Source organism: Podarcis filfolensis, assembly GCF_964270895.1.
Source record: "Podarcis filfolensis genome assembly, chromosome: 1".
Lineage (NCBI taxonomy): Eukaryota > Metazoa > Chordata > Lepidosauria > Squamata > Lacertidae > Podarcis > Podarcis filfolensis.
In genome coordinates, this window is record NC_139604.1 from 42,357,840 (window position 1) to 42,375,990 (window position 18,151).

General features: G+C 38.7%; 1 protein-coding gene across 3 annotated transcripts in view; it reads left to right on the plus strand.

Moving 5' to 3' along the window:
- Nucleotides 1-18,151, plus strand: part of DPP10 (dipeptidyl peptidase like 10) — a 552,775-nt gene that overhangs the window by 416,237 nt on the left and 118,387 nt on the right. For all 3 annotated transcript variants that reach the window (XM_083582231.1, XM_083582230.1, XM_083582232.1), the window contains one exon: nt 16,878-16,972. In XM_083582231.1, the coding sequence (XP_083438357.1) occupies nt 16,878-16,972 (95 nt within the window). The remainder of the gene's footprint in view (nt 1-16,877; nt 16,973-18,151) is intronic.

Here is an 18,151-nt window from a genome sequence, read left to right on the forward strand (position 1 = left end):
AGACCTCCGAAACTTGTTTGTGCTGATGGAACAATCTCCTTAGTGCTACATTGAAATCCACCCATAATTTCTATTTTGCCCTTCCTTCCAAAGGAACCTAGGGCAGCCAACAACAAATCAGTAAATACAAATAACATAAAAACAAAAGCATATTTAAAATATTTAAAAATTAAAACATCTAAAAACATTTAGAAACAATGATTGTTTTGAACTATTTTTTATTCAGAGTAGACTCATTGAAATTTATGGTTATGATGAACTTTATTACATAAACTAATGCCATATTAAATCTAGGGATGAATGGATCAGTTCTAGTCAGTATCACTTTAAACATTGATCTTTTCTTGGTCTGTTATGCCCCTTTTCCCTGTGATTTTTTTGTTTTGTTTTTAACTTCAGCAAAATTGAGAGGACAGAAACAATCATAGTTCTGCATAGTAGTCTGAAAGCAGGACTGCCTTTAGAAATCTTTGAAAATATTTTCTATGCGGGTAGCTGCTACTGCAAGCATGTTAGAAACTGGTGTGCCCTTGTTCAAAAAGTGACAGCAGGTATCTCTGGGAAGGATGGTATATGATGACATGCCATCCTTCAAGCGATCATGGGTATGGAAAATAGATGGCTGTTCCCCGTATTCCAAATTAGTGTATTAAAAAAGATTTTTTTTTTAAAAAAAACCCTCTGAAGTAGAGCTGAGAATTTCCTATTCTTTCAGTAGTAAATATTCAATGATACTCAATTAAACATTCACTTTTGGCTTTTTTTTTTTGTATCTCTCAAGTTGTACATGGTTTTGATAAAATTTTGTATGGAGCTGGACCTCTACTTTGTTCTGAAATTCTTTTCTGTTGGATTTGATTTCTGTTTCTGTACATTGCTTTGAGATTCCTTTGATTATAAGGTGATAAAGAAATTTTCTTACAAAATAAAACAAATGTATCCCTATCTCTAATGCATTATCCTACTTACTGATAAGAATTCATCTTTTCTAACATCTCTGCTCTTGGGGTTTATTTTGTTTTTCTTATTTGTTCTTACTTCTCTAGATCTTGCTTTAACCAAGAATGGAAAATCGAGTGTGACAGAAAGTCACAAACTCCTGCTGAAAGTGAATGTTTGGCATTTGGGGAAAGGGAAAGTTTAATTGTTTCTCTTCCTCCTAGCGGCTCACACCTTTCAAATGTCACTCCTCACTTCCAATTCACTGGGTTGTATGTTTAGTTTTTATTTTACTCCTCTTGCCACTACCACCTTTCTCTTTTATTCATTTGCTAGAAATGGCACTGTTTAGTTTAAACTACAAGACAATATATATTTGATTTCAAGCCTTGTGAGAAACAGCTAGCATATAGATGCACAAATTGGAATATTGCCATTTCAAGCATTTTTTTCAGAGTCACAAAACAATTTGACAATTTAATCTTCGAGTTTATTATTTTTGTAATTTGCCTCTTTAGAGCAGCAGCAGCCAATGTGCTGGACTCCAGGTGTTTTGGACTACAACTGCCATAATCCCTGACCACTGGCCATGCTGGTTAGGACTGGTTGAAGCTGTAGTCTACAACATCTGGATAGCACCTTTTTGACTAGCACTACGCCTGCTTTTTTTCCAGGGGGTACTCAAGGGCACGCAGTACTGCCCTCTTTTTTGTTGTTGATAAAATGTGGCACTTACTGTAACAAGTTCATGGTGAGTACCAGCACCTGTTTTTCTAGAAAAAAGCACTGGAGATAATCACTCATTTACAGCAAGGCAATACAGTGGTACCTCGGGTTAAGAACTTAATTCGTTCTGGAGGTCTGCTCTTAACCTGAAACTGTTCTTAATCTGAGGTAACACTTTAGCTAATGGGGCCACCAGCTGCCGCTGTGCCGCCGCTGCGTAATTTCTGTTCTCATCCTGAAGCAAAGTTCTTAACCCGAGGTACTGTTTCTGGGTTAGCGGAGTCTGTAACCTGAAGCTTCTGTAACCTGAAGCGTCTGTAACCCGAGGTACCACTGTACAAATATGTCTACTAACTAAAGCTTTTGAACTGCAAGGAAAAGAAATGACATTTGCTCCAACACCAATATCAAGACATTAGTCAATGTAGGGTAAATATGAACCTGATGTTATTAAAACAGCTTATCTGCAAGGTGGACTATGGCCCACCAGTAGACCATTGCAAATCTTGAAGGCTCTTGTAAACAGAAGCCACACCTTGAAAATGACCTGGGCTTTGCAAACATAAGCGTTTGTACAACTTTTTATCCATTTAGGTGTTTTCTTCAATGTAGTCAGAATGATTTTTGCCAAGCGCAAAAAATAGGATCACTGTGTCATACTATTATTTATACATTTGGAAATTGGAACACTTAACTATACAGTGTACTACAAAACTGAGAATGTATGCTATATATGTTCTAAAGATGTGTCAAGAAACTGTTCCTAGAAGGGTTCATACCCACACTTTATGTGCTCAAACACAATTTTGCCATTTGTACTCTTTTGACTATTCTGCTTAATGGCAACTATAATCACTTGATTATAGCCCTGCATCATGAAAGAAGGTAGATATCACTTTCTAGAATTTAATGTACATTCATTCCTTTTATCTTTTTGCTTTATAGAAATGAAGACAGGAATCAAATTGGTACATTACAGTGGCAGCATTGCTCTTATTCTCAGAGCTATGCTCGTTTTTCTTGTACCCGTGGATAAAGTTCTATCTATATATCTACTATGTGTGTCATGAAAAAATAGAATCCATTCCAGTCCCTTCTGAGAAAAATTACTGTGCTATATATAATGAACAACATTATGCAAATGCCTCTCTCTATAAACCAGGCACTAAACTAGCTTTACTAAATACTGTAGTTTGTTATAAGGTTCCAGATTATATACCCCCAAAATACCAGAGATCAGCTAGACATTGTAATTTTGTCTGTATTTTGTATTGTTGTCTGTGGTAACTACTGAGTATGCTTAGGGGGGTTGAGACATGTTTAATTTCCAAGCCATCTGTTTTTCTTCTTTTGGTAAGCTGTTGTATCCTATACAATTACATTATAGCTGTAATGCAGTAATTAATAGATTCCACCAGTGGGAATGGAAACATTTTTTGCCAATTTCTCTCCCCACTCAACCCCTGCAGCTGCCCACATACAATTTGCCCTGGAGGTTCCTGCAATCCTCCAGAATATGTTTTGAGGCAAATTGGGGAGCTGCAGGGAAGACGATGGATTTTCAACAAAAATCTTCTCTCCCTGTTTTGCTTTTGGGTGCTTTTTGTAAGTAGAGCGAGCTCAGTTGGATTCCACCCATTGTGTTTAAGAAATTTACTGAGCAGTTTAGAATGAGACAAGTGTATTAACTTTGTTCAGATGGCCTTGTGTAATGAGGAGACTCACCAGCCATGTCATTCATGGCATATTAAGAAGACTGGAATAGAGTCTTTAAAGACAAACCTTGTCAAGGGCATGTTATATGGTACAGTTCAAAAATTATGCATATTGAAACTAACAGAGTTAAATTCAGTGCAAGGCTAGAAAAGGCCATGTTGAAACACTTCAGATTTGATATGGAAATCCCTTCAGCATTAGTTTCATGTTGTAACTCCATAGTTTCTGTGAGGCTACAGTCAAAACTCTATTTTCAATCATTTATCAGCTTCCCCCCCCCAAAAAAAAACTAAAAGAAGTGTGGGAGAAACTTTTTATGTACTCTAGATCTTGTTCTTGTATACAAATTCAGTAATTAGTTGTGCATGAGTAAATGCTGGTTGTACTGGGAATCCTACTAAATACTGATGCAGAGGTCATTATTAATCATTCATATGTGGCATGAAGTGTTGGCTTGAGAGTACTGCTGTGGAGCACAATATTATCAAAGGAGCAAAGCTAGTGTCATATGTTCCCACTGGCTAGTTTATGCATTTGGCAGTCCCCACTTGAAAAGGGTACATGCCTGAATAAGTCTTCTGTTAACGGCATACTCAACTTATGTGAACTATGGGAGCTGGCTACTAGACCAATCATCCTTTTGTTTGTGGAGTATATTTTCTATTACACTCAATTCTCTTTACTGTTGCTTGCAAGTGTTTTATGTAGTCCCATCACTCCAGGATCTAAGAGCTTCTCTTGTTTCTTGGTGTGTTGATTTTGTGCAGTGAATGGTTTGATTTCCATATAGTTCATCACTATGGCAAATGCTATGAATGAAAACTTTGCAGTAGGCAATACAATAAGGTGCATGCAGGCACACAGTACCATCACTGTTCTTTTGAAGTTAGGGAACAGCAGCTTATTGGAGGAGCCAGACTTTTTGATCAGCTAGATCCGCCCATGAAGAGCAAAAACATTGCCTTAACTGTAGCTGACTTCCAAGGAAGGAAGTCTATTTATTTGGAGGTTGACAATGTCAACAGATTGTCATTTGTGGGGTAACTTCAAAGGCATGTCTGGGGTAAACTCTTAGTAGTACTTATTCTTTTCTGCCCTATTGCCCTTAAGGACACGATTCATATAATTCCACACAACACAGAAAATTTAAAACAGAGGAATGCTTAAGTTTTAATTTTTTAAGCAGTACTGTTTGTTTTGTAAGATCTCAGTAATACAATTCTACAACTATGCATTGGATTGGGGATTTAAAAAAAAACCCACAGCAAATTTCTATTTGAAATTTTCTGTCTGCTGTGTTATTTCAATAATATGTTGTATCTGTTTAGCATGACATGATCAATGTTTGTGCAACTTACTGAATAAATAGTGTGTAGATAGCATCATATCAGCTGAATAACAGAAGAACATTCAGGTTTCATAGGTCTGGAGTGGGACACACCATTAAAACACTAGTTTACTTTGTGAGTATTTCAACTAAAGGTTAACAAAATATTTTACCCACAGTGGTATGTTTATCGTGGAACATCACCATACCTTTTGTGATCAATATAAATCCATAAAGATTGGGATCTATAGCATAGTAAATCTTTAGCACTGGCAATTATTGCTACTAGTATAGTAGTTACAAGAATTCATGATGTATTAATGGAGATAGTGTGAAAATACATTATAATTGGAGATATCACAGAGTGCAAACATTTGATTTAATTGGGTCAAACTAACAGGGGGCTCTTTATCCTGTTCCCAAGACAGTTGTACTATCTGCATTCAGCTCTGGTTTACAAGCAAATTACAGTGTGTTACAGAATATTGTAAGTTAATTGGTCTCTTCAAAGGTTGTGTGCTGAAACTGTGCTACACCTGGTACTCTGTATCAGGTTTGACTGGAGTTTAAAACAGGCAGCTGTATTAATTTTGCTTCCTAAAATTTCCTCAGTACCTCAAGATTTATTATAATCAAACTATATTACAATCCAGTACAATTTGAATGCTTCATTACACCCCACTGAAATCAATGTGAATTCATTCGTTATGTAGGACACCACATTGTTTTAAAAACATATTCAGAGTCCTAGGAATCTAAGGTAAAATGAGGTGTGTTAATCTCCAGAAAAACACAGATTCATGATGTCTTAATATTTTAACATTAATGCATATGGGGAATAAGTTGGAAAGGTGCATCTTGAAGATGGATTTGTTTACTTTTATATAAAAATATAAATATTTAGATTTATAGTTGTCCAATCCCAAGGCCTGAGGGTACACAATGAAACATTATAATATCAACAACATTAGCATTGCTAAAACATGTCTATTATGTCTGGGCTTGCCATTTGTAGTTGGATTTGGGAATACTAAGTGGCAGATTTTTCAAAAATAAAAATCATCTTCAGCATCCATTGCCTTCTGTGGAAAGGACACAATTAAAACAAAGCCCTTTATTAGGCACTCAAGATGAAGAAGAGCGAAATATAAAGTTAAAACAGGTGGTGTACAGTATTCCATACGGGGAAAAAATCTTTAGTTTTCATATGTTGATTAATAAAAGGATGTTAATAAAATGTGGTATGGTTTTATAAGCATAGAACAAATTGCTTACTTTTGTTTTCACCAGTGACATTTTAACATACTCTTGTGTTTACATTTCTTTTAACAGGGATTAACTTCCCTCACTGTAGTTTTGCAGGCAATTAGGGTATTTCACTATGAAAATATTCTGTATCGTAGAAGTCCTCCTAGGAGAGTTAAGAAGGATGGGTCCATAGGGTAGGGATTTATGATAAATGGGGCAGGAGGAAACAACTCCAGAAGCAGCATGACATGAAGGTCAAGCACTTTTCAAGCAAGCAGCACTAGCAGAGATACAAAGAGCACAGTACATTACCACAGCATCCCTCCATCAAGGCAATGTACCGGTAATTGGAGAGCCTTCTTAATTCAGGCCTTCTGATTAGAAGCTAGACTTGTCAGTCATAAAAGAGCTCTCCCTCCCCATCCTCATCAGGCTCCTGTTTTGCTATGAGCTGCTTTAGAGAGATCCTGAATCTTGTTTAATTGATACAGTTCAGCTTGGTATTCAGATGAATCTGATCCACAGCTCTAGAACGTATGATTCCAGCTTCTCCCTCTTGAAGAGGGAAATTGTAGAGTTACTTATTCCATTGTGGTCCATCAACTTCAGAGCAACAGTGAAAATCAATTTTTATGATATTTAGTAAAGAAGTTTAGAAAAGAATAAGAATAAGAAATGTATGAGCAATTTGATTTCCTTTTATTCTTCTGACTCTACTGCCATGTGTTAGGGAACAAGCAGGAAATATTATTGCACAATGCGTCATTAAAAAAAAAAATTGTCCTAAGGCACTTCTTGCCATCAGATGATAAAGGAATTCAGAATTCCTCTTACAACTGGGAAAGATGTATAGTATATCAGGAATGGAAGCTATACAGTGCTACTCAAAATAGCTCTTGACAGACCTTAATATCCTCCTGATGATTTAATGGCATAGTTCAGTTGTGGAGATCTTTCATGATGGTGGAGTCCAATTCTTGCCTTTTATTGCTCCCCCTGAGTGATGATGGCCAACTTCCTGCTGCTGCTAGTCAAAATATGTATTGGTTTCTAAGGGAGCTATGTGTGTGTGCAGGGGGTGATGTTCAGAATTATAGGAATCAACTCTACTTAAATAAGTTCAGTAAATAAGGTAGTTCAGTAGAGAGCTAGAGATGGGAACAGGAATGGGAACAGGAGGAGAGGGATGTCTTATCATTCAAGTAAAACAGTTTATGGATATATTATATCCATCCTGAAAATGTGTCTAGGTTGTGATCCTGAAAGGCAAAAGTGCTCATGCATGTTTGGGCAGCAGTGGTAATTGTTGGAGTGTGGGTGGGGGAGAGCCATTGCCAGCCAAGAACTAACTGCATAAGGATACAGTACTTCCCCTGTGTGGGAGATGCTGCTCTCCATTGTTGGGGAGGACATGTTTTTGAGCAGTATGATGCATGAGAGGAAGAGGGGAAAGTCCCCTTACAAAGGTTAAGTCCTTCTTTGCGACTTCTTTTGATAGAACTCATTAGTTGAATCCTGTCCAGAAAGTTTTATCCTCAGACGACACTGGCTTTTTGCTTCCTGACTAGTCCCAAAGAAAATAACAAACACAGTGTGAAGGCAGGGTAATGGGGTGGGGGGGTGTATCGCAGAAACTAAACAAGTCTGACTCTCACAGCGACCCCTTGATTGGAGCATCTTGGAAAAGAATAGTGCAGAATAGCTTCCTGGCTGCACAAAGTGGGGACTGAAAGTTATATGAAAGAAACTTCCTATCAGGCATTAATTCTTACACAAAAGGCAGTCTTGTTAAGGACAGGCCTAGATAGAAGGGACATTAAATGACAACGAATACAGGTAATAAGCTGACATCAGATATAATTTTTCCACTAGAGAGCAGTCAACTTTCTAAAGTGTTCTGAAAGAATAAAGGTGGAATTATTTGCCAAGCAATGTAAATCCAACCACCTGGGGAAGGTGTGTGCTGGATGATGCTCATAGTAACATTTCCTGGAGTTAATTAGTATCTAAATAGGAGCATCAAAGTGAATATTTCCATTGGTCTCTGAGTAACAGAAGTCTTTGCAGTATTCACATTTTTCTATGAATGTTCTGGAGGCAGACTGTTGGTTTTTTTTACTGAAAGCATTCCAGCCCTGCAAATACATCAAAATATGCAGTAAAGAAATCATCTTTAATTGTGGGTCGCTGACATGGGATTTTATTCACATGCCTGGCCAAGTCGCATCACACATTCAGCATAACCCTGGAGTGATGGATCTCCTTTAGCAGTGATCAAGAATGTAGTATCTTCCTCAAGTGCACCTTTCTCGCATAGGGCTGTAAACACACCTCTGGATATGATTATTGGCACCCCTAAACAAAATCAAAGTGACAACTTTTGGGAGGGTTTTTTTTGTTTTGTTTTGCACCTTTATTTGCAATAATTAATCTGTGTCCTCTGGAAGAGTGTTAGCTTTTGCGCCAGTGCCAAGCTTGAAAGAACTGGGCTTTCCAGAACAATAACCTTAGCATGCCAGGAGTCAGTAGATGCCTTCTGCTCCGCTCTCTGGCTTGCAAATACAGTATCTACAAACAGAACATTCAGGTCCATATCCTGAAGCTCAGTTGTTTGCTTAGCCCTGCACGGTTTTGCAAAGTGATGTTTTCCTCAGCAATAAAAACAAACAGCTCCATGCACCTGGCAATTCCTGGGTCTGCTCTTTCCGTTTGTGCTGGAGTTTGCAGGAAACTTCCTTACTTTTTGTATTCCTATAACTTTCTTTTTCTCTTGAGCACTGCATGTGTTTTCCTCTCTGCAGCTCCAAGAGCTTGCAACTGCTATGCCTCTTCTTCAGCTCCATAAATGACAACAGCCTGTCAGCCTGCCAGCCCTCATCTGGTCTGATCTAATACCATAAATAATACAATATCTAATGAGTGAGTCACCCATGCCTCCAAATCACAAGTTTGTAAAGCAGCTTTAATTATGTAACATGGGGATCAATTATTTTCCTCTTCTGTTCCAGCTCTGGTTAAGTACTTGTCACGTTCTTTTTTGGAGCACAGTAACAATTGTGATATTCTGCTAGTCAGCCTCTCAGTAAAAGGTTGGGAACTCTTGAAAACCTCCCCGGCTTCTTCTGCAACCACATGCAGAAACAGAAACAGTATGGAATCTTTCATCTTTTGCATCTACACCACAAGCAATGCTATAAACGTCAATGCCTTGCTTCTGCTTCCTCCTCTTGCTGGCCGTGCTGCCTGGAAGCAGCAACTTTCCTAAAGGCACTCTTTCTGCAATAACCACACTGTTCAGATACCAGTGTGGAATAGGCCCAACTCTTGACACCATGTGGTAGTCTTACATGGGTGCTTTGTGCATCTACTCAAATGATTTCACACCTCCCTGTTAACCATGCACCCCAGCAGACTTCTGCAGAACTGTTGAACAGTTGCTTTATTAGACAGTTAACAAACAGGAATGGATCTGAGCGTTGTCCCTCCCACCCCTGCAAAACTCAGCTGGTGAAATAAAAGCACAAACACAAATCCCATTCAGTGAGTCATAGGAGGGGTGATCGTTATAGCCAATCTCCTTTTAAACATCTACACACCACATACCATTGATAACTTTATTATCAAATACAACAAAGATATTATGGCTGTCACATAGGATGTTTTAAGAAAGACTTGTGGATGTGCCAAGCAGTGTCCATAATGTATAAGTGTTGCATACAATCTGAATTACCTGAGCAGATGGACTGTTGTTATATTAGAGATAGCAGTGACCAGAAATGTGTGGCATGGAGATTATCCTTGTGTTTTGGGCAATCCATACAATAAACCTAATTCCAAATATTATTTCCTGTGGCATCCTAGATGGCAACATAGCATTAGAATAGCTCATTGTACAGCAGGCTATAGTTAGAAAAAAATAGGGATACTAAGGCACTTCATGATCACAGATAAGCCAGTGTTGGAATTTCTACTGATTTCTAAGATGCTCTCCAGATAACATCTGAACTTGGGAAAAGTAATGCTGTTGTGATCCTGGTTGGCACTGCTTACTGATGCATTCACTAACAAATGCAGCCACACTCATATGACAGGTTCACATAATGCTACTATGAGTCTTTCCCCCCCTGTCCAGAATACATGATTATTCTTGGCAAAACAATTCGTGTCACATCACTACACATTTTCCCATGCTGTGAAACAACCTTTTCAGTCTTTAGAAAAAAGAAAGAGGGTGTCAAATAAGGCATAAAAATCACAAGTCATAATCATTTTTTTGTGAATGGCGGAGCACATCACTTGAGCTACATTCTCACCTATTTAGTTTTCGGGATAGATTACGCGTGTACCATTTGACAAGACCAAATGTGCATGAAGTGTGAATGAGCAAGCATAGTGTTTTCTAAGAAGGCACTAAAACATAAATTGGAAACTTCGGATTCCAGAAGTCTACTTTTGGGTATCTCTGTTTTGCTGTCTTCAGTAATGAAATTTAAAATCTTGCCTTTTAAAAGATTTGGTGGTTTTTTTGGTATGTTTCAGAAAGAAAGGAGTGTTGAGCCTTCAAGCTGATGTTTGTTGGTTGTTGCTGTCTGCACAGGAACCCTAAAAGTAGTGGGTTTAAAAAGATATAAGTATTAGCTATTTTTCGGGGATATTTTTACATCTGCTTATATAATAGGCAAATAACAGAGTTAAAAGCTCTGTTTGAGGAACAAATTCCTCAAAGTTATTAAAACTTTATTTTCCCCCACACAAATTATATAAATAATAATGCTAAATTCAGTTTATTTCTGAGTCTTTTTTATCAAAATGGCTCCGGCCACTTTCAAAGAGACAGTCATAAGGCCACTCCTTATGAAAGCATCTTTTGACCATGAAAATTATTCCAACTATGCGCCAATTGCAAAGATACTCTTTGGGGGCAAGTTGTCTGAGTGAATGGTTGCTAAAAACACTTTTGGATGACATGGATGATCTAGATCCATTTCAGCCAAGTGTCCAGCTCAGTTTTGGCACTGAAATAGCATTAGTCACACTGATGGATGACATCTGTTGGGAGAAAGGCAAGGCAAATGTGCTTCTTTTAATTCTCTTAGTTTTCTTGGATGCTTTTGATACATACCTTTAGTCATTGTATCCTTATGGACTTGTTACCTGAGGTTGGAACTGGGGGCACTGTGCTTCATTGGTTCCTTTGGTTCCGTTCATTCCTGGATAGTCGGTTCCAGAAGCAATGCTGGGGGACTACTGCTCTGTCCCAAGACAGCTATGCTATGGGCTTCTTTAGAGCTATATTCTGTCTCCCATGCTGTTCAACTTCTACTTGCCACTGCTGAATGGGGTCATCTGGGGATTTGGGGTGTGGTGTCATCAGTTTGCTGATGACACTCAACTCTATTTCTCCTTTTCATCAAATTCAGGTGATGCTGTCGAAGTCCTGAACCGATGTCTGAGATCAGTAATGGATTGGATGAGGGCCAGTAAGCTGAAGCTCAATCTCGATAAGACGGAGATGCTATTGGTAGGTGGTTTGTATGTTTTGGGAGATGCTGTGTAGCCTGTTCTGCATGGGGTTGTATTGCCCCTTAAGGACCAGGTTCATAGGTTGGGGGTGGTTTTAGACCTGACCGTAACTAGTGGTTTGGTGACACAGACCACCTTTCACCAGCTTAATATAGAGATGGTCTAGCCACAGTGATTCTCACTCTGGTAACATCCCTTCAGGACTACTGCAAAGTGCTTTCCATAGGGGTGCCCTTGAAGAATTGTATAAAATTAGAAACTATAGTTAATACAAAACGTGACAGCTAGGGTTACTAACTAGGACTGGGCATATGGAAAACATTTCCAAGTCTTGAAACAGCTTCATTGGCTCCCAGTCAATTTATGGGCTCAGTTTAAAGTGTTGGTTTTAGCTTTCAGAATTTAGGACTAAAAGTACCTCAAGGATTATCTCTTTCTGCACAAACCTGCCCAGGTATTAAGATCTTTGAGGCATTTTTCAATACTTTGAGCTATTTATAGCAAGGTGGGCTGTGACCTAGGATGGGTACTTTTGTAGTGCTTTTAGATAATTTTACAACAAACTGTCATAGTTATATGTTTGTATAACTGTCTTTTCCAGTGCAGTCCTATTCTCTTCAGCCATACAGATGTAACTCAGGAGATAAGCTAGCCCACAATATTCCCTACTGAAAATGTATTGTTTTTGTTTTGTATATTATGGACTTCTATACCTGAGAGAACAAAAAGATTGGAAAGATTGATTCCTTTTCATTTTGTTGCATATTGTTTTTGATTTTGGATAGAAGCCTTATGAGCAGGGGTACCTATGAGGCTAGACCTACAGTAGCTCTGTGCCTCCTGATGTTTATCGTTAACAGTGAACACAATTTTAGAGGTGGTGACCCTCATTTGTCATACTGTCACCAAACTGTCATTTCTTCACAAGCTCCCCTATAAGCCTGAGCTGCGCAAAATGAGCAGGACCTCAGGTAGAAAAGCACAGCATCCATAAAGAAACCCTCAATTTTCTAGTTGAGAAAACAAATCATTGCTGATTTTCTGAGAACTGTCTTTTTGAATCAGGCCAAGCGGCCTGATGCAGTCCAGTATTCTGTTGTTAGCAGCAGTCAGGCAATTGCCTCTTTGAAATTCACAGGAAGGGCCTGATGATAATGATCTTCTTAGCATGGGTAGCCAACACAATGTCCATCAGAAGTTGTTGAACTACAATTCCCATTAGCACCAGTCAATATGCCTATAGGAAGGAATGATGGGGGTTGCATTTTCTTCATTTATTAAATTTGTTATCCTCTTTTCATTATAAAGCAATCCTAACATTGTAATCCACCGACATCTGGAGGGTACAATATTGGCTACCCCTGCCCCTAGTTTGTGTTGAGGAGCCCAAAATCAGGTTCTGTTACTACTGTATCTGAACGTTATCGTTGGTAACATTAATCAATCAAATCATTTTAAAATCAGTCTTGGGTAGTGACCATTACTACATCTTACAGACAGTGGATTCCTTAAATTAATTTATATGCAGTCCAGTAAACAAATGTTTCATTTTGTCTATCTGAAGGCTGTACATTTTCTTGGCATGTCACATCTCTTCCTTATGTTCTTATGGTAAAACTTAGTCTCAAAACTGTGATGCTAAATGAAGCTGCCAATGAAGCTGAGTGGCAGGGAAACTGTGGCATATTCTTTGGTGTGGGGCTTCGGCAACCATGCAACCTGTGGAGATGTGGGGCTAAGTCAGGCTTCAGCAATCATTGCACTGTGCTAACTGAGCTTCAACCAACCTCCTATCCTTTTAATCAATGCTTGCACACATGCAAACACACTGTGTGCTATGATGCAATGTTACACTATATATACATATGCATTCCACTGAAGATTGGTGCATGTTGTTAAAATCTTTATTATGCTGTACTGTCTTTTTAAATTACATCTGGTTTATATTTATAAGGTCAGCTTTTCATTTTCCCCACAGCTGTCTATAATGCTTTGCATTATGATTCATACTCTGTAAAACCATCACAAATCAGCTCATATTTAGATGAAACTTCTCACGTAAGCTTTTCAAGTTAGTGCATGGGCATAGAATGCCCATGCTTTTAAACATGATTCTTGCTAGTCACACTATGCTGCTCACTGTTAGACAGGTCTCTTTTCCCAGCTAACTAAAGGGCTATTTATTTTTAAATGTTATTTCAAAATAGGTTTGCATTTGAATCAGAAAGAATCCAAATATTTGTAGGGCCTAAGCCCAATATTAGTCACCCTTCATGTTTATTGTTTCAGTTGCACTGTTCCTCATCATAATTTATCTATAATACAACAAATGGGAAGATCTCTGGCTTTATGTTTGGAATCAAAGGGGTGGTCAGCTTTAGCTGGCCAGTTAGTGGACATCATAACCCAGATTCAACTAACTAACCCATTTGCACTAGCAGAAGCCAGTGCAAGGGTTTTCGCTAGTGCAACAGGGCTCTCCCCCTTTCCGTGCACTGCTCTGAAATCTGCTCTGGAGAGTCAGAGGGAAAGATCAGAAGAATGCAATGCTGAAATCCTCTTCTTATTGGCTCATAATTATAGACCAATAAGAGGATGTAATTTCATCCAAGTGTTACGTTTGGGTGTAAAAGCTTGGCTGGTGTAAATACTGGTTAGGGAAAGTACCTGTTGGAGCTCCACAGTTAGAGTGGAATGGCAAGAGACTTAGGAATAGGCTAAGGAGAGGCTCAGGGAAGCCTCTTGGAAACCAGGAACAGAGGAAGAGGCTGGCATCTGAAGGATAGCTGGAGTTCCAGCCTAGGAGCCAATGTTACTAGGATGTCCACATGTTTCCTGTGATTTGGCTTAAAGCATGCTTGGATGGGGCTCGGAGAGAGCTAGCTACTTGATGCAAATGAGTTGCCACCAAGGGTGTTTATCCCATTGCCAGAAATCATCACTGGGTTGCAGCAGCAGAGGCAGAAGGCCGTACAGTACAAGTATGAAAAAGGAGACAGCCTCTTTGAAACAAAAAGGAAAGGAAAGTATCCATAAGTGTTTAAATACTTGCCAAGTATCATTTCTGGCTACCCCTGCCCACTTCCCTTACTTCCCCCTCTTATTGAAGAAAAAATGCCCATAGTTGCTCTGTAGATTTTTACTTTTTTTTTAATCCATCATTTTGTCAAATGGCCATAAAATGCTTCCATTATTCTGTCTAGGAAGTGTTCTTTATCACACAAAATGTCATTCATTGGATTGACACTTTAATAGACATTAATAGTGATTGTTCATGATTACTATACTTACTCTCAGCACTTGCTTAGTACTTATGTATATGCACAGCTTTATTTTAGTATCTCCAACACTTCAAGGATTTTTATCTGTTCACACTCACTGCAATGAGGTTTTCTGCTTTATACCGAGGTGACTGTGACACCAGGGTCTCTGTATGACTCTTCAGCAGACATCTTCATTGTTTGCAAACATCATACTTTCGACAATGAAAAAGAATTGACTTTTTGTGTCATTCCATTTTTCTCCTCTAAAACTTTCTATTCAAACATAAGGGGAAATGACAACTACAAAGTAGTTTCTTGAAATTACTATAAAAGTTTCTTGAAATAAGCAATGGATCTACCTTTTCCTATTCATCTGATTCTAATGTGCAAACATATCAGCTGCATATCTTTTCAGAGTACAAAATGGCAGGTCACCACACCAAGGAGCTTACGATCTATAATTTGACAGAGAGAAAGTAACGTAGGAAGGCAGGTGGAGGCTGAATTGAACAGGGAAGCAATTAGCAGATGTTCCAGTTGCAATTGCCTAGGCTTGGTTGCAGGCCATCAGGTACAAGGACCAGAACAACTAGACTTCACAGAATACATGGGTTTCGAATGAAGAGAGACAGAAAAATACACAGCATGTGGCCAGAACATGTGGCAACAATTAATATACATTAACAGAGGTTTTGCGTATTATGTTTCTGCTCAAGAAAATGTTACATCATTGTACTTTTTCTGTAAATTTCTTCCTTCTGCACTGTTTCATTTCCATGGTATGTAAAAAAGGTAAAGGTAAAGGTACCCCTGCCTGTACGGGCCAGTCGTGTCCGACTCTAGGGTTGCGCGCCCATCTCACTTAAGAGGCCGGGGGCCAGCGCTGTCCGGAGACCCTTCCGGGTCACGTGGCCAGCGTGACGAAGCTGCTCTGGCGAGCCAGCACCAGCGCAGCACACAGAAACGCCGTTTACCTTCCCGCTATAAAGTGGTACCTATTTATCTACTTGCACTTAAGAGTGCTTTTGAACTGCTAGGTGGGCAGGAGCTGGGACCGAAGGACGGGAGCTCACCCCGCCTCGGGGATTCGAACCGCCGACCATGCGATCGGCAAGCCCTAGGCACTGAGGTTTTACCCACAGCGCAAGGATTTTAAAAAGCACTAAACCACTATTTATGAAATATGCTAAGGTGGCTTTGTTGAGGTTGAATGATAAAACCACAGTAAAAGTTTTCTCATGCTTCAGTGTTTTTATTTTTATTTTTAAAAAAGATGGATAGAAAGATGGATTGAAAATCAGTGTGGCATAATGGTTAAAGTGTTGGGCTAGGACCTGGGAGGCCAGGTTTCAAAATCCCACTTGGCCATGAAGCTCACTGACTGGCCTTGGACTAGTTTCTGCCTCCCAGCCTAACCTACTTCTCAAGGTTGTTATAGGTATTAAATGAGGAGGATGGGAACCATGTATGCCACCTTGAACTCCTTGGAGAATCATAGAATTGTAGAGCTGGAAGGGAACTCAAGGGTCATCTAGTCCAATACCTTGAAATGCAGGAATCTACGGCCCCCATCTAATTTGAAACCATACTGGACCCTGCTTTGTAAATGTACTAGCAGTTTTATTGCTGCACCACTGGGAGAAAAAGGTGGGTTATAAATATAGTCAAACAAACAAACAAATCATAGCAATGAAATTGTTGGATGTTCTTGTAAATATTTTGGTTACGTAACCATTTTCTCATGCAAGTGCAATCGGAATTCATTCTTGATTAACAGCCATTTAACCAAATAAAGGTTCAAGGGTTAAGACCATATGGCCAATGTTGCTGCTTTTTTTACACAGTACAATTGAACTTGTTTTACACAAAGGAGTAGGATGTGGCTATACTGATTTGATGAAACCACCTCCATTAGCAAGGTCAGAAAGACTAGAAGCACTGAGCATTCCAATTATCTCTGGACAAATCAACAAAATTAGATGCTACTAATGAATTCATTACTTCAACCTAAGCACATTTTAATGTATTGGATGGTCAGTGATGTCTTTTCTTTGTTGAATAGGTCCATTAACTAAGAAGCTATTGCGTGAAATGTTTTGCCTTTGCTGATCCTTAATGTGTTTTTCTATTAACAGATACAGAAGTGGTGTATAAAAGCAGACATGGGCATGTTGTTAAACTGAATGTAGAAACAAATACAAGTACGTTATTGCTGGAAAATGCAACTTTTGTAAGTATTAACTCTTTTTATGATTACTATGGCAACAACAAGTTCTATTATACAGTCACAGACCTAGTAAAATTACTATACTATGTTTGGCAAAGAACCACATATCTTAAATGCATACCAATACAGCTTCTTTTTTTCTCCCCCTCTCCGCCTTCATTTCAAACTCCTGAAGCTTAATTGTACAGATGGTTAGCAATGTGACATGGCGGAACTGCTCACCATACTTGTGGAACATCTTCACCTTCTTTCCAGGCAATTCTAGATATGTAGAGCAGAGCAGATTATGGACATGTAGACACTGGTTTTCCATGATTATAGCATTAATTGATTATTTCTGTCCTTTCTCTGAATAAAACTGCTAGGTTTTCTGCTTATACTCCACTTGAAGATAGTGATGTGATTTTTATAAGCTTTGGCTGCTTTATAAGCTATGCTGTTCTGAGGGTGGTGGGGGAGATGGAATGGCCTAGCCACTATCAAACATGACCTGATAACTGGTTATATTATTGCAGTCTGCTTAATGTGGGTCTTCCTTACTTGGATCTGTCTTCCATTTGTCTGTAAACAAGATGTGAAAAATGTTATTACCAAGGATGCTAGCTCTTCTTTTAGTGTGGAACACATGCCACCTGTAGAGAACTATGCTGACTACCAGTTAGTTTCCTCAGATAATTCAAAGTGCTGGATTTGGGTTGTGGCTACCTAAAGGACCACCTGCTCCCACAGAAGCCTGGCCTTTGGTAGTCCTAAGCAGAAGTCATCACTCTGTAGGTAGGTTGGTGATGATACAACACAGGGCCTTCTAGTTCTTGTTGCTTCTGAAACTCTCTCCATTGACCGTGTCATTCAGGCTTTGATGAATTTTAGAAGACAACTGAAAATGATTATCTTTCTCTTAACTTTTAATGAATTTGATTGGTGCTGCTGATAAAATGAATGTGCTGGTTGTGTTATCTGTTCAGTTTTGTTATAGATTTTTATTCCTAATTTTTAAAACAACGTTTAGGATATTAAAACATATATTTATAATGTCTAAAGAATCCTTGTGATTAAGTGGTGCAATACAAATATTTTAAATAAATAATTTTGTTTTCAAGTAGGTTATTAGTGGATACAACAAAGTCTTAGCATCATAGAATTGTGGAGTTGGAAGGCACCACAAGGATCATTTAGTCCAAC